The 26,492-nt window shown below is 46.9% G+C and overlaps 1 protein-coding gene across 1 annotated transcript in view; it reads left to right on the forward strand.

Moving 5' to 3' along the window:
- Positions 1-12,600: 12,600 nt before the first annotated feature.
- Positions 12,601-26,492, forward strand: part of CA7 (carbonic anhydrase 7) — a 201,138-nt gene continuing 187,246 nt past the window's right edge. Inside the window, exons 1-2 of the mRNA XM_078671640.1 lie at positions 12,601-12,970; positions 23,283-23,480. Of these exons, the coding sequence (XP_078527766.1) occupies positions 12,931-12,970; positions 23,283-23,480 (238 nt within the window). The 5' untranslated portion in view covers positions 12,601-12,930. The remainder of the gene's footprint in view (positions 12,971-23,282; positions 23,481-26,492) is intronic.

A 26,492-nucleotide genomic window follows, 5' to 3' on the forward strand; every position in this document is an offset into this window, starting at 1 on the left:
AGAACACATAGGGCACTGACACACCAATCGATCTGCATCAGCATCCATTCCAGGCCACCAGTGTTGAAGATGTAACATACTTTTTAAAGCAGACATGCCTATAAATGAAGTAGATGATCATATATTCCCTTCAGAGGTACACACCAACCATTATGAAATACAAACCCTTAATTCAGATGCAACTTGGGAAAAAGAATGCAAGAAACCCTCAAGATTCTTACAATTCGGCTATCCCGTACACAAATACATTTCCACAGCTTAAGTTCATTATCTGTATTGTACTCTGTCATTCACACACTTTCATCTACATTATCCTCTTGCACAGAGCACACATTACTTACAACAGCCACTACATCAAAATCATTGTCTAACTCATCCTGCAATTGATCATTACACTGCAAAATGGATAGGCAATCAGTGGTCTTGTTTCTGTGCCCAGAGATGGAAATAATGTCAGCATTATGTTTTTGAATCTTAGAGCTTAATCTCACAATTCGAGCTATGGAGTTACTATCCCCCTCCTGGACACAAAATGTGAATTATCAGTTTGTGATCAGTTTGTAAGGTAAAAGTATTACCCTACAAAAATAGTCTGAAGTGATTTGTTGCCCAAACATACACCACACATTTGTATTTAACCACCCACTCAAAATTCCTTGACTTTTGAGTCAGCACTGCTCCATGACCATATACACTAGCATCAACTGAAATTATACATCTTATACCATTTTAAAAAGATTACAAAGCAGGAGCATTTACAATTTGTGTGTTAATGTGGTCAAATGCTTGCTGCTGTTCTTGACCCAATACAAAGTCATAACCTTTATGTAATAACTGTCTCAAAGGTTCCATTACTGACGCAAAGTCTGGCACAAATTGATCATATTAATCAAAGAAACCAATGAGCGACATGAGCTTTTCTTTGCCATCAGATATGGGTGCATCTTTTATGGAATCCACTAAATGTATTTGGGAACTACTCCTTTGGCTGCTGTTGTGTGTCCTCAATAACTTACTTGTGACTCAAACAATATGCATTTCCCCCCCCCCCCCAAAACAAGACCATTTGCCAGAAACTCTCTGCATATCTCTTTCAGGATTTTCAAATGTTCTTCCTTGCTCCTGAAATTATCTCACATGCGCCTCCATATCTCTGAAAATTTGAAACATTACCCTTTGGAATACATGAGAGGCTGATGCCAATCCAAACAGCATTCTTGATTTGATAAAAATGTATATCGCGCAGAACAATAACCCGCAGGTATCAAGGCGCCTAACAATACGATCAGAAAATGAAGCAGACATCCTTACATATAGGCTTGCCGAAAAAGGCAAGTTTTGAGGGCACTACGGAATTTATGTAGGGAGGGTAGGGATCTGAGGTCCAAAGGAAGCTCGTTCCACCATCTGGGGGCCAGGGTGGAGAAGGCCCTGCCACCCCACTTAGCTCTTCGTATACGAGGAGCTGTCAAAAGTGCTTTCCCTGAGGAACGCAAGTTCCTTCCGGGAATATAGTGGGAGATGATGGAGCCAACTCCCGTGTCACTGTTTTTTGCAATGGCTCTATATGTCATACATAGAACTTTGAACCGTATTCGGTGTTCTACAGGTAGCCAGTGCAACGTATTCCTGGCCGCCGTGGCCGAAGAACGTCTGGGAATGTCCAGAACAAATCTGGCTGTGGCATTTTGAACTACTTGTAAGCGCTGCAGGAGGCTCCTATTTAGCCCTGCGTACAACGCATTACAATAGTCCAAGCGTGAACCAATAAGTGCGACAGCTATTTGCTTTCTGGACTGCAGGGAAAGGTATTTCCTAATCCTTCGCAGAGTGTGGATCAAGCCCCAGCAGGTGGAGATGGTTCTACTCACCTGTTTGTTCATATCAAGGGCCGGGTCTATCATCACCCCGAGATTCTTAGCAGATGAAGTGGGGGAAGGACACTTTCCAAGCGAGTCAGGCCACCAATTGGCTGACCAGATGTTTTCTTTCCCTCCAAACACCATCACCTCAGTCTTCTCCCCATTCAGTTTAAGAGAGTTCTGAATCATCCAGTGACCAACCGCCTCCATACAGGATCTAAACTTGGAGGCGGTTTGCACATCTGAATGGGAGAGAGAGACGAGTATTTGGGTGTCATCTGCGTAAGAAACTACCTCCATCCCGAAAGATCTTATAAGTCTGGCCAATGGGGTCACATAGATGTTGAATAGGGTCGGACTAAGCGCCGACCCTTGAGGGACCCCACATAGCACTGGTCGGGATGGAGATAGAAACTCCCCCAGCTTGACTCTTTGTTCCCTCCCATCAAGGAAGGAAGTCAGTAGATCTAGGGCTGCGTCCTTCACCCCCACATCCCTCAGGCGAGATGTAAGAACTGAGGGGGAGAGGGTATCGAAGGCCGCAGTTAGGTCTAGTAAGACCAGGAGGGTGGTCTGACCCCCATCGACTGTCGTGCGGATATTATCAAGCACGATGGTGAGGGCAGACTCGGTGCTATGTTCCCTCCTGAATCCGTGCTGGGAGGGATCCAGGCAGTCCGAGCTCTCCACAAAAGCAGCGAGATGCTTGTTAAGATGTACTTCAAGCATCTTCGCTGGGGCCGGAAGCAGCGAAATAGGACGGAAATTTTTTAAGACCTCCGGATCGAGAGAGGCCTTCTTTAACAGGGGTTTCACTACCGCTTTCTTCCACTCCGAGGGGAAGATGCCATCTCTAATAGCTAGATTCATTATTTCTAGCAATGGTGGTAGGAGGGTCTCCCTGCACTGCTTGATTATTTTCAGTGGGCAGGTATCCAAGGGAGAACCGGACTTGGTCTTGTTAAGCAGGATCTCCAGATCATGCAAGGCCAGCAAGGGAAAGGAGTCCAGGGTGCACGGTGGGGGGATGTCAGTAATGGTCATGTTCATCTCAGCCCTAACAGAAGGCACCCTGATACAAGCTCTTTGTACCTCAAGAGCCAGATGGATGTCCTGTATTTTAGTGTGGAAAAAGGAAGCAATCCTATCACAAAGATCTTGAGATGGAATAACAGGATCAGGGGCTTGCAAGTTGACTAACGAGTCAACGATTTTAAAGAGCTCCTTCGGCGAGGAAAGCGAGCTTGTGAGGGTTACATAATAGTCTTGTTTAGCCTGCACAATCTCTGCTTTGTATTTTCTGATGAGGGCTTTGTGGGCTTCCTTGTTCTTAAAGTCCCAGCTAGCATGCCAGAGCCTCTCCTTCCTCCTCACTTCTTGCCTGAGGAGTCTCAGAGAGTCAGAGAACCATGGGGCAGATGGTCTCTTTCTGGCTCGGCGGCGGGTCTGTACTGGGGCCAATTCGTTCAGGGCCTCCGTAGTTACCTGTTCAAAGTAATCCACTGCGGACTGTACACTGTCCAGGCCTGAGACGAAAAAGCTATCAGCCCAGGGCGCAAAGGAATCGCTGCTGATATTTCTGAAATTTCTAGCAGTTTCCTTTACGTGATTCCCTGTTTTACAGGCACCCACCCTATGATATTCCAAGAAAAATGGAACTGCAAGGTGATCAGACCAAGATAAAGACACCGAATCTTTGATGGTCAAACTAAGATCATTTGAGAAAATGCCATCTAATGTATGGCCTGCACGATGAGTGGCCCCGCTGACTCGTTGCGTGAGTCCACAGGACGCCAAGGCCTCAATTAGACATGAAGCATCAGATAACTCATGCCGTTCTAAATGAAAGTTAAAATCACCCAGGATGGAGAAATTTTCTCGGCCAAAATAGGCTTCCAGGGACTGGAGAAAGTTGTACGTGAACTCTGTCCTCGAGCCAGGAGGTCGATATACTAAAATTCCATTAAAGAAGGGACATTGTGCTTCCTTTATTGTGAAATAAAGAGCTTGAAAACAATCCGGGAAGTCAGAAATGGGTACAATGTGGCATTGCAGGTGGGCTTTATGAAGGGACGCTATGCCCCCTCCCACTCGACCTTGTCTGTCAGATCTAACCAGGCAGTACCCTTCTTACAACTGAAAGACTCCATATTTAGTAATAAAGGCTGTAAGAGATCTTGAGATTTTGGATAGTTCCACCTGATGGTAAGTGTTGCGTAAATCAAGAGCAGAGAAGATAGTGGCATCAGCCATCAGAGCGAGTAAGTCATTGATCTTGGGCAAGGATGCCTGTCAACAATATTTCTGTTGAGTGCTCTCAGGTCATCACAGAGCCTAAGACTGCCATTGCTCTTCTTAGACAGCACAATCATACAGATCCACTCTGAAGATTCAGTTTTCTCAATGACATCATGCAGTACTAGTTGATCAAGTAAATGTTGATATTCATTCCTAGTGCTACACTGAACTATCCTCATCTTGTGTCTGATGGGTTCAGTGTTCTCCTTAAGTCTAATTTTAGAATGTATGACGTTACTTAGCATGCTATTACTTAGCATGCCTTTTCTACGAAGTTTTTACTTCGCAAATTCCTTTACTTCGCAGTATTTAATTACGCATGCCATTACTTCGCAAAATCTTTTAAAACCATTAAAATTGCCATTACTTAGCAGTACATTACTTCGCAGGATTTTACTATGCATAAAGATTAAAATTCCCTACACAACACCACTACCCTCCACGCCCCTACACTTTCCCCCCTACACTTTCCAAAACCCTAAAACACTACCCTACACTACACATACACTACATCACTACCCTAAACCCTAAACACTTCCCCTGCACTACACATACACTACAACACTACCGTAAACCCTAAAACACTACCCCCTACACTACACATACACTACAACACTACACTAAACCCTAAAACACTACCCTACACTACACATACACTACAACACTATCCAAAACCCTAAAACACTACCCCGTACACCACACATACACTACAACACTACCCTAAACCCTAAAACACTACCCTACACTACACATACACTACCCTAAACACTAAAACATTACCCCCTACACTACACATACACTACAACACTACCCTGAACCCTAAAACACTACCCCCTACACTACACATACACTACAACACTACCCTAAACCCCCACCCCCTACACTACACATACACTACAACACTACCCTAACCCCTAAAACACTACCCCCTACACTACACATACACTACAACACTACCCTAAACCCTAAAACACTTCCCTACACTACACATACACTACAACACTACCCTAAACCCTAAAATACTACCCCTACACTACACATACACTACAACACTACCCTAAACCCTAAAACACTACCACCTACACTACACATACACTACAACACTACACTAAACCCTAAAAACTACCCTACACTACATGTACACTACAACCCTACCCTAAACCGTAATACACTACCCTCTATGCTACACATACACATACACTACAACACTACCCTAAACCCTAAAACACTACCCCTACACTACACGTACACTACAACACTATCCTAAACCCTACAACACTACCCCCTACACTACACATACACTACAACAGTGCCCTAAAAACTAAAACACTACCCCTACACTACACATACACTACAACACTACCCTAAACCCTAAAAACACTACCCTACACTACACATACACTACAACACTACCCTAAACCCTAAAACACTACCCCTACACTACACATACACTACAACACTACCCTAAACCCTAAAACACTACCACCTACACTACACATACACTACAACACTACACTAAACCCTAAAAACTACCCTACACTACATGTACACTACAACCCTACCCTAAACCGTAATACACTACCCTCTATGCTACACATACACTACAACACTACCCTAAACCCTAAAACACTACCCCTACACTACACGTACACTACAACACTATCCTAAACCCTACAACACTACCCCCTACACTACACATACACTACAACAGTGCCCTAAAAACTAAAACACTACCCCTACACTACACATACACTACAACACTACCCTAAACCCTAAAACACTACCCTACACTACACATACACTACAACACTACCCTAAACCCTAAAACACTACCCCCTACACTACACATACACTACAACACTACAACACTACCCTAAACACTAAAACACTACACCCTACACTACACATACACTACTACACTACCCTAACTACACTGCCCCACTTACCTCTCTCTGCCCATGGTCCCTCTCTTCACCTTCAACCATGGATCCACTCTTCTCCTGCGAAGTAACGGCATATGCTAAGTAAATGCATCTGCGAAGTAAAGGCATGCTAAGTAAAAGCATGCGAAGTAAAAGACAATGCTAAGTAAAAGATGCTAAGTAAAAGAAGTGCAAAGTAAAAGATGCGAAGTAATGGTTGTTTACCCTAATTTTATGCTCACATCAAAGCAGTTTTCCCATTTTCTCGCACAAAACCTTGGGGAATGCTTAAATGATCTGATCTTTCAAATCAATCTCATTGACAACGAATACAACATCATCAGTAGATGGATCCAACTTGATTTTCAGGCTTTTTTGATCCTTCCAACCTAGTCATTGGCACCCTTTACAGATGAATATATCTTTGTTCATGCAGATCTCCCTTTGAACTTGGGATAAGCAACAAAATGCCCTATGAAGTTGATCTTTTGCGCATCAAACAAGACTGCATGTATGTCTGAGGTAGTAGGTGCTTAATTACCCCTTTTAGTTTGGTATCAAAGTAAGCCTTTGAAATTATAGTGAAGGGGGGTCCCGAATCAGCCATACAGCCTTGTTGTGTACAGATGGAACACATTCATAGACTGATTACCTCTTCAGAGTCAATTTTCACAGAAGCCATAAAATACACACCATATTATTCTTTATCATACACTCTGTTTCTTTACTGTATTCCTAATAGGATGCATCCTCCATAACTTGGGTAATAGGGGCATTGTTCCGTTTCTTAAAACCATGACACTTGCAAAACGTCCTTTTCTTTCTCAAATATTACACTCCTTATATATGGCAGGACAATTTTTTTACGAAGTTAAGTGTTATGGATCTCCGCACCTGTGACATATGGTTTATTATCATTGTGCTGACTCTTTGTTATATGGTTTTCTGTGTTTGCTACTTACATAACATACCTCACTCTCTTTTTTGCATATGCAAGTCTCGTTTACTTCCTTGACCCAACTCATTGATTGATCAATATCCTTTACAGAAACCACTAATTTGTCTAGTGTTAAATCTCCCATAACCCATAACCTTTCCTGAATATTTTTGTTGTTTGTATTTTCCATAATTTTGTCACAAACCATTTCATTTGCTGTGCTTCCAAAATTACAGGTAGCGGATTAACACCTTAATGGTGTGAGAAACTCATCAGTTGTTTCATTTTCCTTCTGTCTTCAGTTGTAAAATTCAATCTTTCTAGTGTTATGCTTATAGTGGACTTGAATCTGGCCTCTAGCCACAGCATTGCCTCTTCAAACTCATCAAGTTAATCTCACCCTTCAGGCTACTTCTATTTTAGGTAAAGATCTAAATACATCTTGTCTTTCTGAGCCCAGTAAATTTGAGCAGGATACACTTCCTCCTTTCCACTAGCATTTTCTTTCCTTCAAATACCACCAAATATGTATAAAATTCTTCCTTACATCTTTTCCAGGGTTTTGGTGGTTCTCATTTAGATTGTAAAAATTTTAAAGGAGGATCTAATTGCATATTTGCAAGGATGTGCACATTGAGTAACCTTCACAAGGGAAACAGGATGAATATGTTTTCTCTTTTATAGTTCACTGGTTTTTATATTATTTCCTTAGAGGTAGCCCAAGCGGTTGATGAATTATAAAATAGTAATTAATGCTCAGAGCATATTTACTGTCAGCAATATCACATACTCAGGGCACATATACTGCTGGATACATATGCAACTCAATATTTGTCTCACAGAAAGACTGTCCTAAAAAGTCTGCACCTTCCTAGGAACGCACGCTTATAATAAAATTCAATGACAAAAAAATGGTGACTGGGTCCAGAGTGAGGCTTGGTCTGCCGCATTGCCTCTTCAGAAAGGCCAAGAGCAGACTTCACTACCCAGGCTCCCACCCAGAAAAGGCATATCTTATGTTCCGTCAGTGCCTCTATTAACCTCGTTCGTTGATCCCACCTACACCAAGGCAAGACAGAGGCTGTGAGGCCAACAGCATCTGTTAATCCAGGATTGCAGGGCGACACCATTGGCACTCGGAGTAGAAGCGCAGTGTGCCTCGGATACCAGGTCCATGCTGCACCTACCAGTTGCGGCATATCTCAGAGATGGTAGCTGAGAGCAGCAATGCCCATCCTCTTTACCAGAATCGTGTTGCAACTAAAATGAAGCAAACGCAGCAAGATGATGTAAGGAGTGCTGAAACTTTTCAACCACTCACCCCCCAGTAAAGGGATCTGGCATTAATCCATTGTTCTTTTGCTCACTTCGCCATCCCAGTTTGGACCCAGCCGTATGCAAATCATTCTAGACCCTGCTCCTCATGGGGAAAGTCCAGCCTGAACTGCCAGACCAGGTTCTACCTGGACCAGAAACAAGCATCCGGGGAACAGTTTCGGGGTATCACCCATCATCAGCTAGGCTAGCTTGAATCCATTGGCACTGCTAGCTAGGGACCCACGTTTGGGCATACCCTTGACCACTTAGGGAGGACATAGCAAATAACACAAGATGATGGATGAAGTGCTGAAACTATTGAACCACTCATCCCCAATCAAGGGCTAGACTGTTGCCATGGAGAGCAGGGTCAAGACTGAATTGCATATGGTTGGGTCTAAAATGGAATGGCGTGGCATGTGAAAAACAATGGATTTAGCCCATTATGAATGGGGTGAATGTTTGATTTGTTCAGCATTCTGTCCATCATCTATTCTTTTTGCAACTATAATGAAGGCATGAGGCCACACAAGGTAAATCCAAAAGTTATTTATTAAGCGTCCACATCACTGATCAGTCCAACATCAACTGCCATCCCAACCATCTCACCTAGAGGGTTTACATCACTTGCTTTCGAGATGTGAGCCACCAATACATGGAGGTGGGAAGGGGAGGGGAAATTACACAAGGGGATAAACCATTATGTAACAACTTCCACTCCTCAGTCCGACCCTCCTTTCGAGACAAGTCCCTTAAATCTTGTGCAAGCTTCCAGCAAGACCCATCAATGCTACTCATGCAAAGCAACCTTTCAAAGGTATCCATCGTTAAACGTTCATGCCCCTGGTCCGGGCTCCCAAAGCAGTTCTATAGGTCACCTGTAGTCAGGGCCAACCTGAGACTCTGAGACCTCCCTTGTCAATAGTCATTGCTGTCCAGGAAGCCACCACCTGTGATTTTCCACTTGTTCAGAAAGTTCTCCAACTATTCAGGGACGTAAAGCAGGCCCCTGCAGCCCCTGGGGAACAGGAGAGCTTGCAACATTTTAGACGCCCTCAACCCTAGGGGGGCTTTTAGCCCAAGGTCAATAAACATCTGTGAGATATGGGAGGCTCGGGGGACCCTCTTCACCTTCTGCAGGAAGGCCCCACCTGTTTACTTTATGCCACTGCTGCTAGTCTTCCTCTGTGCCAATCAGATCGTCCATGCCAATCTCCTGTCAGTACCAACACTAAGAGATCGCTCCTCAAGCTGCTGCTGGTGCCTCAGCGAGAGAACTCCCATCATGTTTAAGTGAGTGCCACAGTGTAGGACCTGCCTTGCAAATCTTCAGACAGTGCCACCCTGAGAGATCAGATCTCCCATGTCAGTCTACAGCCAGTGCCCCTTGAGACATCTCCCATGTCAGTCTACAGCCAGAGCTCCTTGATACATCTTCCATGTCAGTCTACAGCCAGTGCCCCTTGAGACATCTTCCATGTCAGTCTACAGACAGTGCCCCTTGATACATCTCCCATGTCTGTCTACAGCCAGTGCCCCTTGATACATCTTCTATATCAGTCTACAGACAGTGTCCCTTGATACATCTCCCATGTCAGTCTACAGCCAGTGCCCCTTGATACATCTCCCATGTCAGTCTACAGACAGTGCCCCTTGATACATCTCCCATGTCAGTCTACAGCCAGTGCCCCTTGATACATCTCCCATGTCAGTCTACAGCCAGTGCCCCTTGATACATCTCTCATGTCAGTCTACAGCCAGAGCCCCTTGAGACATCTTCCATGTCAGTTTACAGCCAGTGCCCCTTGATACATCTCTCATGCCAGTCTACAACCAGAGCCCCTTGATTCATCTTCCATGTCAGTCTACAGCCAGTGCCCCTTGAGACATCTTCCATGTCAGTCTACAGCCAGTGCCCCTTGAGACATCTTCCATGTCAGTCTACAGACTGTGCCGCTTGAGACATTTTCCATGTCAGTCTACAGACAGAGCCCCTTGAGACATCGTCCATGTCAGCCTACAGCCAGTGCCCCTTGAGACATCTTCCATGTCAGTCTACAGCCAGTGCCCCTGGAGACATCTTCAATGTCAGTCTATAGACTGTGCCGCTTGAGACATCTTCCATGTCAGTCTACAGCCAGTGCCCCTTGATACATCTCCCATGTCAGTCTACAGACCGTGCCCCTTGATACATCTCCCATGTCAGTCTATAGACTGTGCCGCTTGAGACATCTTCCATGTCAGTCTACAGACAGAGCCCCTTGAGACATCGTCCATGTCAGTCTACAGCCAGTGCCCCTTGATACATCTCCCATGTCAGTCTACAGACAGTGCCCCTTGATACATCTCCCATGTCCGTCTACAGCCAGTGTCCCTTGATACATCTCCCATGTCAGTCTACAGCCAGTGCCCCTTGAGACATCTTCCATGTCAGTCTACAGCCAGTGCCCCTTGAGACATCTTCCATGTCAGTCTACAGACTGTGCCGCTTAAGGCATCTTCCATGTCAGTCTACAGACAGAGCCCCTTGGGACATTGTCCATGTAAGTCTACAGCCAGTGCCCCTGGATACATCTCCCATGTCAGTCTACAGCCAGTGCCCCTTGATACATCTCTCATGTCAGTCTACAGCCAGTGCCCCTTGAGGCATCTTCCATGTCAGTCTACAGCCAGTGCCCCTTGAGACATCTTCCATGTCAGTCTACAGCCAGTGCCCCTTGAGGCATCTTCCATGTCAGTCTACAGCCAGTGCCCCTTGAGGCATCTTCCATGTCAGTCTACAGACTGTGCCGCTTGAGACATCTTCCATGTCAGTCTACAGACAGAGCCCCTTGAGACATCGTCCATGTCAGTCTACAGCCAGTGGCCCTTGATACATCTCCCATGTCAGTCTACAGCCAGTGCCCCTTGATACATCTCCCATGTCAGTCTACAGCCAGTGCCCCTTGATACATCTCTCATGTCAGTCTACAGCCAGAGCCCCTTGAGACATCTTCCATGTCAGTCTACAGCCAGTGCCCCTTGAGACATCTCCCATGTCAGTCTACAGCCAGTGCCCCTTGAGACATCTCCCATGTCAGTCTACAGCCAGTGCCCCTTGATACATCTCTCATGTCAGTCTACAGCCAGAGCCCCTTGAGACATCTTCCATGTCAGTCTACAGACTGTGCCGCTTAAGGCATCTTCCATGTCAGTCTACAGACAGAGCCCCTTGAGACATCGTCCATGTCAGTCTACAGCCAGTGCCCCTTGAGACATCTTCCATGTCAGTCTACAGCCAGTGCCCCTTGATACATCTCTCATGTCAGTCTACAGCCAGTGCCCCTTGAGACATCTTCCATGTCAGTCTACAGACAGAGCCCCTTGAGACATCGTCCATGTCAGTCTACAGCCAGTGCCCCTTGAGACATCTTCCATGTCAGTCTATAGCCAGTGCCCCTTGAGGCATCTTCCATGCCAGTCTACAGCCAGTGCCCCTTGAGGCATCTTCCATGTCAGTCTATAGCCAGTGCCCCTTGAGGCATCTTCCATGCCAGTCTACAGCCAGTGCCCCTTGAGGCATCTTCCATGTCAGTCTACAGACTGTGCCGCTTGAGACATTTTCCATGTCAGTCTACAGACAGAGCCCCTTGAGACATCGTCCATGCCAGTCTACAGCCAGTGGCCCTTGAGACATCCTCCATGTCAGTCTACAGCCAGTGCCCCTTGATACATCTTCCATGTCAGTCTGCACTTAGCGCCTCCATGAAGGATCTCCTGTGCCAGCCTTCTGATGCTGCCACGGCTCTTCTACTCTCAGCTCGCAGTCAGTGCCCACCTGAGGCTTCCCTAGTCCAAATACAGCCAGTGTCACCTTCCGCTGATGAGGCTGTCTTATCTGTGCTACCATTAGACTGGTCACCTGTCAATCTACACCAGTGCCACCGAGAACGACCCTGTCAGTCGAATCAGTGCCACCCTACGCGATGTAACCTGGGAGCAGAGCTCGTGCCGCCTTGGGCGATGTCCCTCGTCCGACCACGGACAGCGACGACCTGCGAGTTCTGCTTTCACTCCCGGGTCTGAAGTAACAAGCTCCCGCCTGTCCCGAGCACCTGTCCCGTGTGAAGAAGGACCAGGGTTAAGACCCGCCCCTCCTGCAGAGAGCATCGCGCCCTCCTCTGGTGACAGCGCACCTCTCTCCGCAGGGGATGCCTTTAAGGGGCCGGTCCCAGGACCCGTCCTTCAGCGGTGGCAGTATAAAGGCAGCAGGTACAGCGGATTCAGGAGCAGCTGCCCAGGCAGAGAGGCAGAGCGGGGGAGGAAAGGAAGGGAGGCAAAAGGGAAGGAGTGTCAGGGAGAGGGAAGGCAAAGGGAAGGATAGAAAGGGACAGAAAAATAAGGTGAAGCAGGAAAAGGGAAGCACAGGCGTAAAGGGAGCGAAGCAAGAGGGGGAGAAAGAAAAAAGGAAAACAACTGATAAGAAGAGAGCAGAAGGAGTGAGGGAGGAGAGTTGAGTGAAGAGAGAAGAGCACTAGGCGACGGAGAGGGAGGGGGAGAGGGAAGGCGCGTTGCCGGGCACAGAGGCAGGGGGCTCGGCAGTCTCTTCTCTGCCATGACCGGGCAGCACTGCTGGGGATACGGGGAGGATGACGGTAAGTGAAGCGGCACCCCCGGCTCCTGCGCGCCCCCCCTTCTTGAATGCCTCTCTCCCTAGCCCCCAGCACCGCCAGTGCCCTCGCATTCCTGCATATGTATGTCTGTCACACCGCGCCGGTGCCAGTCCCCCGTCTCTCAGAGACCCCTGCTGCCACACACCCTCGGCATACCAAAGTGCCACCTCAGGGGGCTATGCACGCCCCCCTTCTCTCGGAGCCCGCTGCTGCCACACGCCCTCGCCATGGCACCTCAGTGGGCTATAGCAGCCCCAGACTGAATCCAGTGCCAACACTGCCAGCCACGCTGCCTGTGGCACCTGCCCCGCGGCGTCGCTCCATGTGGACTCAGTGCTCGCCACCCCGACCTTCAGACCAACACCTGTCCTATGGCAGACCCCCACCCAGGAACCACGTTTCCTACAACTGCCCAGCGTTGCCACCCGCCCTTGCCATTCTAACTCTGTATGTATCCAGTTCCCTAATATATCCTACATTCCACACAGCACCCAAAGAGCATGGGCACCCCTGGTGCACGGGTGGAGAACCCGCCCCTACCCCTTTCACCAGTGGCGGGGCACCCTGGAATACGCAGCCACGTGCCGCCCTTGAATACCTAGCCTGGCACCCACAGCAAGAAGGCATGGGCAGAGCGGGGGCAATTTATTAAGAGTCAGTGCCAAAGCTCGGACCCGCAACACCCGCCAAGATCAAAGCTCGGACCCTTAGCACCTGCCCAAGATCAAAGCTAGTACCGTGACAGCGCCGACAGGGACGGAGCTGGGGTTCCTGAAATGCCAGTGGTGGTACCCTGGCCCCGCCACGAGCTGAGCTGGGACCTTGAATATCTAAGAGCCGGACCCCTTCAGTCAGCCATGGACAGCGCCGGGATCCCGGATATCCATCAATCGATAGAGTTGGGAAACGTAATGCCCAGCCTTGTTCAGAAATGGGACAGTGGGCAACCAGAAAGGGACAGAGCTCGGACCCTGACGAGGGACTTTGAAACTCCAGACAGGGGAAGCATTGCGCAACAGTATCCCCAGCAAGGGAAGAGCAGGGGCCCAGGCTACCCGGCCAAGGGCAGAGAAGGGAGAGTGGCTACTCCGCCAGGGGCAGAGCAGGGGCCGTGGCTACCCGGCCAAGGGCAGAGAAGGGAGAGTGGCTACCCGGCCAAGGGGAAAGCAGGGGCCCAGGCTACCTGGCCAAGGACAGAGAAGGGAGAGTGGCTACTCGGCCAGGGGCAGAGCAGGGGCCCAGGCTACCCGGCCAAGGGCAGAGAAGGGAGAGTGGCTACTCGGCCAGGGGCAGAGTAGGGCCGTGGCTACCCGGCCAAGGGCAGAGAAGGGAGAGTGGCTACCCGACCAATGACAGAGAAGGGAGAGTGGCTACTCGGCCAGGGGCAGAGCAGGGGCCGTGGCTACCCGGCCAAGGGCAGAGAAGGGAGAGTGGCTACCCGGCCAAGGGCAGAGAAGGGAGAGCGGCTACCTGACCAATGACAGAGAAGGGGGAGTGGCTACTCGGCCAGGGGCAGAGCAGGGGCCGTGGCTACCCGGCCAAGGGAAGAGAAGGGAGAGTGGCTACCCGGCCAAGGTCAGAGAAGGGAGAGTGGCTATCCGACCAAGGACAGAGAAGGGACCGTGGCTACCCGGCCAATGACAGAGAAGGGACAGTGGCCACCCGACCAAGGACAGAGAAAGGAGAGTGGCTACCCGACCTTGGACAGAGAAGGGAGAGTGGCTACCCGGCCAAGGACAGAGAAGGGAGAGTGGCTGCCCGACCAAGGACAGAGAAGGGAGAGTGGCTGCCCGGCCAAGGACAGAGAAGGGAGAGCGGCTACCCGACCAAGGACAGAGAAGGGAGAGCGGCTACCCGACCAAGGACAGAGAAGGGAGAGTGGCTGCCCGACCAAGGGCAGAGAAGGGAGAGTGGCTGCCCGACCAAGGACAGAGAAGGGAGAGTGGCTGCCCGACCAAGGGCAGAGAAGGGAGAGTGGCTGCCCGGCCAAGGACAGAGAAGGGAGAGTGGCTACCCGACCAAGGACAGAGAAGGGAGAGTGGCTGCCCGACCAAGGGCAGAGAAGGGAGAGTGGCTACCCGGCCAAGGACAGAGAAGGGAGAGTGGCTACCCGGCCAATGACAGAGAAGGGAGAGTGGCTGCCCGAACAAGGACAGAGAAGGGAGAGTGGCTACCCGACCAAGGACAGAGAAGGGAGAGTGGCTACCCGACCAAGGAGAGAGAAGGGAGAGTGGCTGCCCGACCAAGGACAGAGAAGGGAGAGTGGCTACCCAGGCATGGGCAGAATTGGAACTATTGATGCCGAGCCATGGGCACAGCTGGCCATTGCTGTCCAGCCATGGGCAATGCTGGAACCTTGAATGCTGAGCCAGGGGGAGACGTTCTTCTTTCCCTGTCGTGCTCCTGTCTCCTCCCGGACTCGTCGGTCCTGGGATGTCGTACAGTGCGGGGGGTGTTGTCTCTGCCGCGTCGCCTGAGCCCCAAGACACGTGAGCTGTGGATCTGCCCACGAGTCTGGCATCGGGATGCGCGGATCCCCCCGGCTACTGAGGATGGTTCAGGCAGAGGGCGTTTGAATGTGGAACTCCGCGTGCCCTTGAGAGGATGCCCGGGGATGCTCTAGTCCGCCTGGGGGAGCGTCGGGTGAGGGTGACAGAGACGGGAGGGGAGGGTAGTAAGTGATGAGGACAAGTATGACTGGGTGCCGAGGGAGACAAAAATGCCCACGCCGAGAACAGTCTTTACATGTGCACGTGACACATGCGACGGTCGAAGGATGTATGCTCAGCTTCATTTATTGAGCCAGGGCTGGGTCCTGGGCTCAACCGGGGACAGAACATACGTTTAACTCCCCATCTCCAAAAGTGCGTCATCGCCCCCTTCCCCTCTCACAATGTGCACCCACCTATTCCTTTCAGAATGTTCCTTACACTCTTTCTCCCTGTTCAGGTATCTTCCTCCTCCTTCACTGTTTTTGACTGTGCCCTTTCCCTTTTCTTTGCCACCCTGTATACTCGTCCCAAACCACCCTATGCTCAGTGTGTCCCGCACCCCGCGTGACACTCTCCGACTGCGTCTGCACCCTGCTACCTCTTTTTCAGAATGCGCCTGTCCACGTTTCTATTGCGGACTGCTGCTCCCAGACGGTGTCCTATTTCCGACCCCCGCTGCTCCACTTTCCTGCCCCACGGCTCTACCTTTCTATCTATTATTCCCTCTGAAGTTGTGCTTTCCGTAGCGTCACTCCCTCGCTGACTTCCTTACCATTATTCCTTCTCAGCCTGTGCCTTCATTAGCAACATTACTTTTGAGACGCTGCCTTTTTTCGCGTTATTTTCTCTGTCTCTACCTTCCTCACCCTGATTCCCTCTCAGGTCTGCCTTTCTCGACCTTATTCCCTTTCCCATGCTCTGCCTTTCATAGCGTTATTACATCTCAGTGTGAGCGTTCCTTGCTGTTATTCCCTCTCCTCCCTTATTATTATTCGATATGAGTCCATCTGTTCCAGGTGCTCTCCTCTGCCTCCTGTACCTCTCTCAGACTTGACTCCTCCCCTGCCCCTTCCAGCCCGTGTTCCCCTTGCCTTAACTAGATTGTGTCTACCTCTGACTGTGTCTTCCTCCTTCAATCTCCCTTTAGCCTGTTTGTTAACATTACTCCCTTTCAAACTGTTTCCTACCCCTCCTCCTCTCAACCCCCATGAGACTGTTCTTTTTCCTTTCCCTTCCCTATCTCTTGCTTTTCTTTTTACCCCTCTCAGACGGTGCTTTCCTCCACTTCACCACTAAACTGGGCCAAACTTTCAATTAACAATCACACAGGACAGCTGTAGTGGTAAACCGCACCTTTCATAAGTGTATTACTTTGAGTCCTCAAAACTAAAGTTGCCCACCTCTATTAGTGGGCTGCCCACAGCAGGCACAAAAAGCAGTGCAAAAATGGGGAGGCAACAGCAAGGTCTGTCAGTTCTGTAGAAGGTTTTGTCCAAACACCACCAAAGCTCAAAGGTTAAAGTCCATATTACAGTAAGTATCCGAATGATAGGCATCTTGTAAAGAGGCAAATGTATCTCGCACATGAGTAGTTATTGTTATAGTTCCACGAGATGTCATGTTATCAGTGTTTTTATAGTGCACTAATCACCTATGAGCTTGTACAAACTTGATCACCAATGAGTACGACTCACATGGTTTTTGGGGTGCTCATGTGTAACTTACAATTGCCTTTGCAAGACATGATGTTTAACAATGGTGAAACACCATATTCACAGAATAAAATGAATATTACACATTTGAGATATAAATGCCCTGAGGAAGTTCCATCTTTGTTGGACCGAAACGCATCGGCTGTTCTGTGTACCAAGAGGAATTATCATGTTGAACCAACAAAGGATTTTTTACCATGGAATCAGACAACCGACTTTCTCCATCATTTAGATATTTACTGTAAAATAGTCTTTAGCCTCAGAGTTTTGGTGATGATTCACAAAACATTATATATAACTGATCTAAATTGATGTTGCCTCTCCATTATCACACGGTACCTCACTTTTCCCTATTCCTCTGAGATTGTTCCCTCATTCCCACGTTCCCATATCAAATTGCGGCCCTCCTCTCTCACGGTACCCTCAGTGCTTAATTTGTAAAAACAAATAGTAAGTGAGGGTTCCAAAGTGTATCTTTGGTGTCCGCCGCCAATGCTGTCGAATGCCGGCTAGAGGTGATCCAGCCACTGAAAGTTCGAGCCAGGCTCGAGCTGAAATGGCTCGAGCTGAAAGTCTGGCTCGGGCTCAGCTCAAGATCCTGTTGGAACCTCAAGCCCATAAGGAGCCAAGTTTTCATGTGGCTTCTGCCTGCCACCCTCCCTCTACGCAGGATGCGCCATTACAGATAGACCTGCCGTCTTTGGACCTGCGAGAACCAGGTTTGAGTCTCGGTGTCAGCTCAACATCCTGTGATTCTGGGCAGAGAGATCACTTAATCTCACTGTGCCTATAAACACGAATATGACCTTGTGCATTGTTATTGGTGCTCACGAAAAGTGCTCCTGTACCTTCAGTGGGAGTTTGCACTGTATGAAAAATGCACAAAAAGATCAAAACAAAGTGTTAACATTGAAAAGGAAAGACAGACACCAATTTAGTGGCTGATTTGCCCAAATGAAACCAGAAAATCGTGATAAATCGTGGCTTCCTCACTTAAATTGTGTGATGTTAGGAAAATATTTGATTCCACCAAAACTCTTTTTCTTCATTATGGTGTATGAAACAGCTTTCAAATATGCGAGTTCAGAATACCAGTTGTACAAAAACGTATTATGTTTGATGTATTAGACTATAATGTTGCGGAGCAAAAGGTGGGAAAAAAGGTCCCCATCCCTTAGTAACCTTGTTATTGAGTTGAATACGGGTGAGGTATTTGTCCTTGACAGTGGGAAACCCCCGTCCCACTGGAGATAAGAGAGTTCCAATGGAGTGTCAGGACAAATCTAGGTTATTTGTGGTTTCTTGTGGAAAAAAATCCAAAAGGCAATTTTTTATCTTTTGCAACCTTGTTTTATGCAATTTCTGTGAGACTGAGACTTTCTCTCAGGTGAGCAACACGAAGTAACAGTCAACACGTGTTTCGCCCCTTTTACTGCCTGGGGGAAAGAACCTTCATTTTAAAGGGATTTATTTTGTCTGTCTCCTCTGAAGGTCGTGACTCATTCTGCTATGTCCCGGATTCAAGGTCACTGCAGTGAATATGGATGATTCTACACAGGACCACCTTTAGCGCTGGGGGCACCCAGTGCAAACATCTTTGTTGGCGCCCCCCCCCAAAAAAGCCTCCTTGTCCACGGGTTCCCTCACTACCACGTTCCACCAGTGCCCCTCCTCTCTCCATAGCTCCTCTCTCACATGCATTTCATTTGTTTTAATGCGCTGCTCATACCAGTGTAGGGCGTCAAAGCACTTTACATCACACACACATTATGCAGAGACAGTGAACCTTACATGTGTAAATCAGTCTATAGGAAACGTTACATAGGACAATGAGGGTTACAAGGTGGAGTCACATGTCACCGATACCAGTAGGCAGAATATTTTAAGAGTGTTTGGTCTGGAGCAGGACAAACTCAGGATTTAAAATGAGTTGCAGTGGTTAGGGTCGGCTTGACTAATAAAAATGTATTTCTATCCCATCTAACCCATGTTAGCAACATTTGGACAATGAAACACCAGGGGAAAAACATAACGTTCTAACCAATTCCATGCAGTTACCATGCAGCTCTTGATGGCATTTCATAGCCCACTCAGTTAGTTTAGGGTTTTAACCCTGAGTGTCTAGCATATATTGCAGTATATTACCTCTAATTGTACTTTGTTTTCTCTTGTAACCTGCACACTTGTCACTCCTCCCTCCTGTAATGCACTGTTTGCTACATCATGTATTTTGTTTGCTCACAATTGTCACTTTTACCTCATGTAACTTATCGTCTGCTTTTGTAATTTGTTCACTTGTAATTTTCTGTTCCTATTGTGAAGCGCTCTGACGCCTTCGGGTAAAGTCCGCGCTATATAAAAACACATAAATAAATAAAATAAATAAACCTACATCCACTTGAAATTCAGTTTGGGGATTTCAGTGGTACACATGCTATGAAGCAGGCCACTGGCATAACGGAACTTGCGGGGTCCTCCCTGCAAGGCACTCAAACAGGAGCTCTGCAGCCAGAGTGCTGTGCTGAGGGGGCCGGGAGCTTGGGGGCCCCCCGCACCGCGGGGACTGCGGGGGCCTGTGTTATGCCTCAGAAGCAGGCACATTAACCCTCAGCGTCTCTTTATCATGACGGGAAACTGCCACTAGACAAAACTCCCAGCTATCTTGACATTTTTATTGTTGCTTGAAAACTGCCACACACACAACAAAGTCCGCAGCAGGTGCTTTAAACACCTGTTATTTCTAAACACTGTGCCCCCCCCCCCCCAGGTCAGCTCTTGGTGCGGCTGCACCGGTCGCACCGCTTTAGAGGAGGCCCTGATTTTATACAGGGCGTTAATGTGATTTCAGGTTTTGAAAGTCAAAGAGACTTTTTTTCTTAATTTGACTACTGATATATAACATACCTGCGGTAACACACCAGCTGTCGGTGGGTTCACATATGCACCGATATGGATTCACAGATTAAACCACTCATGGAAACTGAGCTCCTTGTAACAACAGATCATAGGGAGGTGTCTACAGAAGCGGGAGGTGTTTTCAGCGGACAGAGAGCTGCCCATTACCTTGTGCCCTGTGCTCCTGGGTCAGAGCGATCCTCCAGCCCCGCCATTCCCGCCATTGCCGCCGCTGCCAGGACATCGCAGCGCGGCCGTCGGGAGAGGGAACTACATCCCCCAAGATCCCTAGCGGCTGGACGCCGCAAGCAGCCAATCAGTGTGCGCCCGGAGGCGCTGATAAGGAAGGACTGCCCCCCGCTACGCGGGAGCGCGCGGGCAGCGCCGGGCGAAGCCCGGGCAAAGGGCGGGCCCTCTGTGGCCCTCAGAGGCCAGAGGAGGACGGGACGGGCCACTCCCCTTGGCCTACAAGAAGGAGGAGGTAAAGCCACTGAATGACTATTCCACTGACTATTACTTCTGGCTAGAAACAGTTACTTAGACCCCTAAGGGAGTAGTCACACAATATATTTCTTTGGTTGAACCTATGCCTTAAGATACAAGACGGGCACGCTATTGACAATTCGGTATTAACGAACATACTGCACAGTCGTTATACCTATTTTTACTGCTCAGTTTAAATATATCCCTACTAGCATGGAACCCCCTTGTAAAACATCTAATACTGCGCCTAATCTCCCTTGGCTAGATGAATTAAACAGTATGTGTAATATTAAGTATATCTTTGTTACATCACCACATCCGGTAACAAATACTAGCCCGCTAGCCCGCAGCGTTAGTATACAGGGGCCTCTAACTACATCCATAAAAGCAAGTGCCCACAATACAACTCCCGTTAAGGTCACATCTTTTTCAAGGAAACATGACGGGGTTGGAGAAAGTGGGTCCCAAATCAAAACACCAAAATTGCAGAATTGGTCCTCAGATATAAACCCACCTATTATCACTGCTCTGTTAACTCCAGAGGTGGGCAAAAAACTAGACGATTCAGCAAGCTCTTTCCATTTGGCTCTACTGGCCACGATCGAACAAATGCTTAAAACCATTATCCATCCCCTGATCGAAAAAATAAATACTCTGGGGGATAGACTGACGGGGATTGAGGAAACTGTTAAACTCAATCTAGCACAATCCTCCCACATTGTAACATCTAAGCGTTCACCTCATGCTGGCTCTTTTAATCCGCCCAAACAAACTAAGCAAAACACAGTTCCTCTAACACAAGTAACATTCCCTACTACTGTGTGCCCACCTGTCCCTAAGGCACCACCCATACCCATACCTGCCATAGATCGCAATACCGAGACTAGATTAAAATGTATTAACAATCCTCGTATCAATCTTCCCCCAGAGGCCGCTCCTTTTGTGTCCATCCTCTCGGGGGTTCCTCCACTGAAACATGGAAAACCTGAGAGAACCACCGACCTCCTAAACAAAGTTAAGTTTTGGCTATCGAAAAATAGACCCTTACCCCACAACTTTGATGGTAGGATAGTCAGTGTGAGGAGAGTGGGTTGGTTGGGTCCCCTACGAAAAGATATCTGTGGCGACCTGGTTCTAATTAGATTTAGGAGCAGACAAGTTGTTCCCTATCTCCAGTCCTGGCAGCCCCAAGAAGGTGATGGTCCTATAACAACTTGGGATTTACATGATTTTTACCCAAGTGAATCTTACTTCCCCTTCTGGAAACAAACCGTCGATAACAACATTAAGCTGGGTTACAGATCTCGCTCATCAAATGAGCATAGTATCTCTCCCTTTAGTCAATTCCTTTTATCGCAAAGTACTTTTAAATATAGCATCTTTCCTCAATCTAACCCTCTCACATTACATAGGAACTGTCAATATTAGGCTGGTGTATACCGTGTAAACTATTCAGATAATTAGAATCATAGGGTTATCTATTTCTGTTGAATCTATTGAGAATAAGTTGCTTTTTAAAAATGCATGTTGTTTGTTAAATTATGATTGTTATTAGATCAGCTCTGGTGATTAGAAATAGATATTGATGGTATCTGGTTTTAAGAAAAACTATGTAAACATGTATTGTGATTGATTAATTTTACTGTCTTTTTTAAAATTGTTTATGTACACTTTTATGGTTTTTATATGAAATCGAAATAAAGTTTTTGAAACGAATGAAACAACAGATCATATCTCTCACTTGTTTCAAGAAATAGGCAACATTCATCTAGGGTACGAGGCAAAGCCATCCATTAAACCAGCCTGAAACCAGGCATTATATCAGATTGAGATAATGTATGAAAAAACAAACTGAAAAAACGAGATATAAAACCACCCCGAATCTAGTTGTGAAATCAGGCTTTAAATGGCAATTGAATCAGAATGAAACCTGATAAAAGACAGACCTGCACAAATGTATGTAACCAGGGTGAAAATAGCAATGAAACCAGAGAAAGGCAGCTAAGAAATCAGATTGTAACTAAATATGAATTTGCGATGACACAGCTGTTTAAGCAGACTGCAGCTCTCTAGGAGAGCAGACAGAAACATTCTGAGACCAAACATGAAAAGGCACTGAAACTAGACTACCAATCAGAATTGAGTGCTCTATGAAACCAGGCAGAAACAGACTGAAACCAAATATGAAAATCACCGTGAATCTAGTGATTATTTGGAACCAGTTGTACCTCCGAGGTCTGGCAAACTAGGAAGACTGAAAACAGATGCACTACCAGATTTGAGGCAGCTGTGAAACCAGTTGCCTGGTTTATGAAACTGGTTACCTCTTGTAACAGCTTGAGCACTAAACTAGTTACTCCATTCACAACACTGTTGCTTCTCAACTAGGTTCACACCATTAAAGTACACCACATACAACAAATAGGTTACCACCATGCTTCTAAGTCAGTAGATCAAGCTTCCATTTAGGCATTCACAAGTCACAGGTTACAATTGCAGGCAGCAACCCCTCAGCCTGTTATCCAGGCCAATAAAATAAATTATATTGAGTTGTGTATGACCACCTGCTCAAGGAGCCGGGCACTATTATTACCACTTTAGTCTTGTACATATTTCAATGATGCAAATTTCCTGAGGCCTACTAAGGCATATGTTCCAGATGGTACCACCATTGAAAAGTAAGATACCTTACTTGTTTGTCTCCATACCCAGGGCCTTCGGAGTGGCACAGGTCCTTCCCCATCGCAGAGGGTGAACGACAATCTCCAATCAACATAGACCCCGCCGGAGCAGTGTATAACCCCAATCTTAAGGAGCTGAGCGTCTCCTACGAGTCATGCAATTCGCTCCACATCTCCAACAACGGGCACTCAGTCATGGTGGAGTTTGATGACACCGACGACAAGACTGGTAAGCTTTGTATTCCTTATTAAAGAAGGATGTGTTCCTGTCCCCAAATTGTCTACCCATTTGTGAGGGGGAACCTGTACAATAATAGGTGTGCTAGTGTAGCCTTGATGGATGTGGGAAAAACTACATTCCAGAGAGCTTTATTGATATGACAAAGGTTAATACTTGAAATGTATACCACCAAGGAAAAAAACTGCAGTATCGCTACACTACTGGTTTTCAGCGTTGACACAAAAGTTGAAAAAGGAACGTGGTAGCAGCTGGATATACATGACTGACAATTTATTTTCTGACCAGCAGGATTGTGCTGTAACATACACGACAAAAGACACACAATTGATGGATGGAATGCAGAACAAATTAAAACATTGCCCCCCAGCAAAGAGATCTGGGTTAAATCCATATTTCTTTTGCTCACCATGCCACCCCAGTTTAGACATATGCAAACAGTCTTGATCCTGTGCCTCATGGGATCAGTCCAGCCCCAACTGCCAAGCCAGGTCCTTCCTGGAGCGAAAACAAGCATCCTAGGACCGTTTTTGGGATTTCACCACTCAACACTCCAAAACCGGTCCTAGGATGCTTGTTTCTCGTCCAGGGAGGACCTGGCTTGGCAGTTCGGGCTGGACTGGACTGTTCCCATTGGGCACAGGGTCAAGACTGATTTGCAAATGGCTGTGTTCAAACTAGAATGGCATGGTGAGCAAAAAAACGATGGATTTAGGCCCAGATCTCTGTACTGGGGTGAACGTATGACATTGTTTTGCATTCTGTCCATCAATTGTTCTTTTTGCGCGTAACATACATGACAGCTTGTTCTGCAGCCTTCCCTCTTTCTCGGAGGATGTCGCACCATTTTATTTCTCTCATATTTCTTGGAAAGATTTTTCTCTTCTGGTCTGTTTCAGAACGTTTGCTTCTGTGACTTCTACCTCTGTACCTTGGGCAGTGCAGGGAAAAGGCCTTTTTCTTTCCCTGGCGTTCTTAGGTTCCAACTTCTTTTTGTGTCCTTCGCTTGTTTTTCAACTGAGCTGTAGTCACTGTCCTGAGGTCTGTAACACTCCAGATTAGTGTGCACCCCATCTAGCAGGAGACATACTGCTATTATAGTCCATGCTTTAGTTTCTTGAGCCATGCCTCATGAGCTGTGGCACTGATGATAGCTCACTACCGAACAAGTCTGGACCACACACACGACTAGCCTTTTTTTTCGAGACAAACCGCAAGCCAACTTTGAACAAGCTCCAATACTGTGCATCGAAAAGAAAAGAACCCTTCGGGGATTACACCATATAGCTAATGATAGACTCACTTAATTTGACAACAGTTGGTCTATAATGTGTAGTGTTGGATCACTCAGACGGTTGCTTTATTTGCCCAAAAGAGGCCACATCATCCGTCATTTGCGGACACCCTATTCACCTAATTGTTGCTAATATTTGAGCTCTAATAATTATGTGGTGTGATTCAGTATGATCTAAGTGTGGATAAATATTAACTGATTAATTACATTTTTTGAATAATAACGTTTTTACCGGGTCAATGATTCCTTTCCTTTTGCACAGCAATGCTTTAATTTTTTTCTAATGAAGGGATTCGACATGATTGTTAAAAAATGATTACATTACATTAGGTAAGCTCCTCTGCCTGAAGCCAAATATTAATCAGTAGGCTTCTCTAGATACTTTGTTTGGGGAAATATCGTTTACATCGCATGCGATACATCGCATGCTATTACAACGCGATCGTTACAACAACCGCGCTGTTTTCTTTTTTTCTTTTTGAGAGTTTTATATAGCGCGAACTTGAACCGAACCGAATCAGTTATCAGAGCGCTTTACATAGCACCAGTTACTTTCATTTTTTTTTTTTTTTTTTTTTTTAGGCACGGGGGAGATTAAGTGATTTGCCCAGAATCACAGGGGTTTTTGGCGTCGTTACCGAGACTCGAACCGAGTTCCCCAGGTCCGAGGTCGAGCGCCTTAGCCGTTAGGCCAACCCCTCTCCATCGTAAACCATTACAACGCAAGTCGTTGCAACGACTTGCTGTAGGGGCAGAAGGTGTTCGATTTAAAATCCAACACCTTCCCTACTGTTGCACAGACTGGAGTTGAAATAGTAAATTATACAAGTCCAACATACAGCAAGTTGTAACGACTTGCGCTCCTAATGGAATGCAATGTAACAATGCAGTCGTTGTTACGACCACGTTGTAATGGCATGCGATGTATCGCATGCGTTGTAATGTGGCCTATTCCTTCATTTGTTATCTATCCTGCTGGAGCCACCTTTCCTTTTAAGACATGTTTATGTTGTAGCTCAGGCTCCGAAGGGTTATATGGCCCAGCCCCCTCCTTCTGTTTTACACTGATGATAGTTCAGGCTGGTGTTGTTTTCATAGACTTGCAGGTTTGGTATGTGAGACTCAAGACTTTTTGTATGATTCCTGTTTTTTATTTATTGAGGGCCTGGTGGTCTAGTGAGTTTGTGCCACTTTTTAGTTCTGGAACTAGTCAAGACCACCTGATTGTACTACAATTATATGTACAAAATAATTATTTATTGGGGCTTTAATCAAGCTCTGTTCTTTTACTAGTCTTTTATTGTTGCAGTCACATTTATTCTCCGTCCACTACAGCATACAGGTTGGAGCATCCCACTTCAGCTATTGTTTAAGTCTACTGTGAGTGATGGCTTTCTGGCCTTTCACAAGTATCGCATCCATACATAAAATAGTTCTCTTCACTACCAGGGATTAGTAAGGAAATGAGTGCTTTTTGAGACCGAACACATGTTTGTGCTTTAAGCCAATGTTTTTTTTAAAGATTGTTTCCCCAACAATAAAGTTTTGCAAAAACCATCACAAAAACAAAAAAAGCACCGACAAAACCAAATGCTGGTGGCTAAATCTAGAATTTTTATCTTTGCCAATGTTTGTATTCAGATAGAGCCACAGTTAACCTGCCCAGTTTAGGATATATGACAATACACACGCAGAAACAGAGAGACACA

Source organism: Lissotriton helveticus, chromosome 12 (assembly GCF_964261635.1).
Source record: "Lissotriton helveticus chromosome 12, aLisHel1.1, whole genome shotgun sequence".
Taxonomy (NCBI): Eukaryota; Metazoa; Chordata; class Amphibia; order Caudata; family Salamandridae; genus Lissotriton; species Lissotriton helveticus.